The 2661-nt window shown below is 69.4% G+C and overlaps 1 protein-coding gene across 1 annotated transcript; it reads right to left on the bottom strand.

Annotated features, from left to right (window-relative positions):
* Window positions 1–266: 266 nt before the first annotated feature.
* Window positions 267–2438, bottom strand: ITPRIPL2 (ITPRIP like 2; the record flags this gene model as incomplete). The annotated part of the gene is made up of 2 exons (XM_082006773.1): window positions 267–2004; window positions 2123–2438. The coding sequence occupies 2 exons, from the start codon at window positions 2436–2438 to the stop codon at window positions 503–505; spliced, it is 1818 nt and encodes a 605-aa protein (XP_081862899.1). The 3' UTR covers window positions 267–502.
* Between the last annotated feature and the right edge of the window lie 223 nt (window positions 2439–2661).

Genomic DNA, 2661 nt, shown 5'->3' with positions numbered 1-2661 from the left:
CATGTCACTGAGCATTTCAAACTGTGATCAACACCCATGCTCTAGTGCTCATCACATTTTAAGAGCATCTTGGCACGTTGAGGGGGCTTTGTTTGCACTTACAGAATCCATTTGGGCTTTAAAAATTCTGTATTATAAAAAGCAAATCTCAGGAAAAGGTCAGTTTTGCCACTGAGACAACAAGTTAACGTGGATTTCCAGAAATGTCAGTTTAAGCCTGTTAAAGCTGGGTTTCCAAACCGTCGACTAAATGTAACACTTCTCGCCTAAGGCATTTCCCCAGAAATTTCACCATTTTCCCACAACCAACGAATGAGATTAAAAACAAGAATTACAATTTCATTAAGTCTTGGCCTCTGGCTTCCCAGTCTTCTCAGGTCAGGGACAAAACCACAGAACCACAATTTAAATGGATCCCACCTTCCTCAGGCAGATGCAGGCTCTTGATGGACCGGCAAGCTGGGAGAGTCCGCAGGCGACACTGGCTCACCCAGCCACCGGCTCACTCTCCCGGAGGCTCCTGCCTGGCCTCTGCGACGTGCCGGCACGGGGTGAGCGCTGGTCGCAAGTACCGGGGGCTGCTGTACATCCTGATGATGTGCGGCGCCTGGATCCACGTGTTGATCAGCTGGAAGGCAGCCAAGTCCAGCGTGGGCCCATCGAAGGCGGCCAGCAAGTTCACAGGGGCGGCTTCCTTAAGGAACCGGGGCAGCGCCACGGCCTCTGGGAGGCTGGTGTTGCCCAGGAAGAAATGCATCAGCACCTGCTTGCGCAGGCAGTCCCTGAGGTACAGCACCAAGTCCTCCAGGCGCTCCACCAGGAACCGCTCGTCCCAGGCCTCCAGGGGCCCCTGCAGCAGCAGGGAGAAGAGGGCCGTCTTCAGCACATAGGAGGAGAGCACCCGGCCCCACTGGGAGCAGAAGGGCTCCTCCAGGCCCTGCCCGCGGAGGTCCCGCAGGCCCTTGAGGATCTGCAGGCACTTGAGGTGGCAGGAGGAAGCCGGGGCCTGCTCCTTCAGCCAGCTCAGCAGCCGCTGCTCCTGCCGCGAGGCGTTGAGGCCCCAGAGGGCCTCGGGGGCCGGGGGGGCCTGCGGGCCCTCGGGCGGCAGGGCCGTGAGGTAGAGTGCGTCGCCGAGGGGGATGGCGGGGATGAGGCGCACAGCCATGGAGATGTGGCAGCAGACGTAGTCGGAGCAGGGCAGAATGTGCAGCGTGGGCGGGCGCCCGGGGCAGGCCGAGAGGCTGACGCGGCAGCGCTCCTGCAGCCGGTACCGCACGGCGCCCAGGCACCGCTGCAGGTGGCCCTGGAACCAGCGCAGCACCAGCCCCGAGGAGAGGTGGCTGCGGCCCTGCAGCTCCACGCAGAAGCCCTCGGCGAAGGGCCGGTAGCGGCGCGGCCAGCCAGCCCTCGCCCGCAGGCCGCAGACGAAGGCGCCGCGCGGCCCCAGCCCGTCGGCACAGCGCGGCTGGGGCTGCAGATGGGGCGGCAGCCGCAGGGGCACCAGGATGTCGAAGCAGTCGGGGCTGCGCACCTTGTGCTGCTCATAGGCGCTGCCGATGCGCACGAAGTCCCCGCGCAGGCTGAGGGCCAGCGGGCCGGGCTGCAGCCCCTGCGCCTTGGCGGCGCGCACCAGCTCGGCCACGACGCGCCCGACGTGCGCCTTGCTGTGGCCCAGCACATGGGGCGAGAGCCGCAGCTGCCGCACGTAGAAGCTCTCCAGGGCGCTGCGCCGCGGCCCTCCCGCCGCCGCCCGGACCCCGCCGGGCCTCGGGCCGCCGCCCGCCGCGCCGCAGCAGCGAGCCAACAGGCAGCCCAGCAGCAGCAGCGCCGAGCCCTTGAGGAGCGGGACGGAGCCCACCTCCGCCGCGCCCTCCCCGGCCGCGCCGCCCCGCAGGGCCTGGTAGATGCAGAGGAGCGCGGTGCAGAGGCCGGTCACCAGCGGCCAGAAGACCCGCAAGTTGAGGGTGTAGACGGGCACGGCGCGGCGGGGGCTCGGGCCACGGGGGTGGCCGCCGCCCGGCCCCGCGGGCGGGGCGCGCCCGCCCCCGCCGCCGCCGCCCCCCTCCTCCGCCCCGGCCGCCCCCAGCGCGGGCCGCGCCGCCGCCCCCCGCCCCGCCGCTACCGGCACGGCGCCCGCCGCGCGCCCCCCTGCCTGCCGCCGCCGCTCCGCTGCGAGGCTTCCTCTTCCGAGGGAAGCGGCGCCGCGTCAGCCGCCGAGTGAGCTCAGAGGAAATGCCACGGGCGGCGGGCCCGGCCGCCGCGTGAGGGCCGGGGGCGTTCTCCGCCCGGGGGCCGGCCGGCCCGGGGCCGCCCGCGGGGCGGGGAGCGGCGCCGCCCGCTCCGTCCCGCCGCCGCCGCGCTGAGGGCGCGCGGCCCAGCTCCGCGGCGCCTGCGGGCCGAACCGCGCCCCGCCGCAGGGCGGACCGGGCCCACCCCATCCCGGGCGGCTCCTGCCCCCAGGGCAGAGCCCCTCCGGTCGTCGCCCCGGGTCTCCGACTGCGGCCTGCCCGTTTTGGCCCCGAAAGCGGAGCGTGAGCCTCTCTGTGTGCGCCAAACGTGCCTTTCCATGTCCCCCCTCGCAGCAACAGCACACTGCGGGGCTTTTTTTGGTCTAAAATGGAGTATTTCTGTATCCCCACATCAGAGGGTGGTCTGTGTCGT

This window comes from Phaethon aethereus (assembly GCF_964289735.1).
Source record: "Phaethon aethereus genome assembly, chromosome: 15".
NCBI classification, from domain to species: domain Eukaryota; kingdom Metazoa; phylum Chordata; class Aves; order Phaethontiformes; family Phaethontidae; genus Phaethon; species Phaethon aethereus.
Note: the sequence above shows the minus strand (reverse complement) of the source record. Positions and strands in the feature narration are given on the sequence as shown.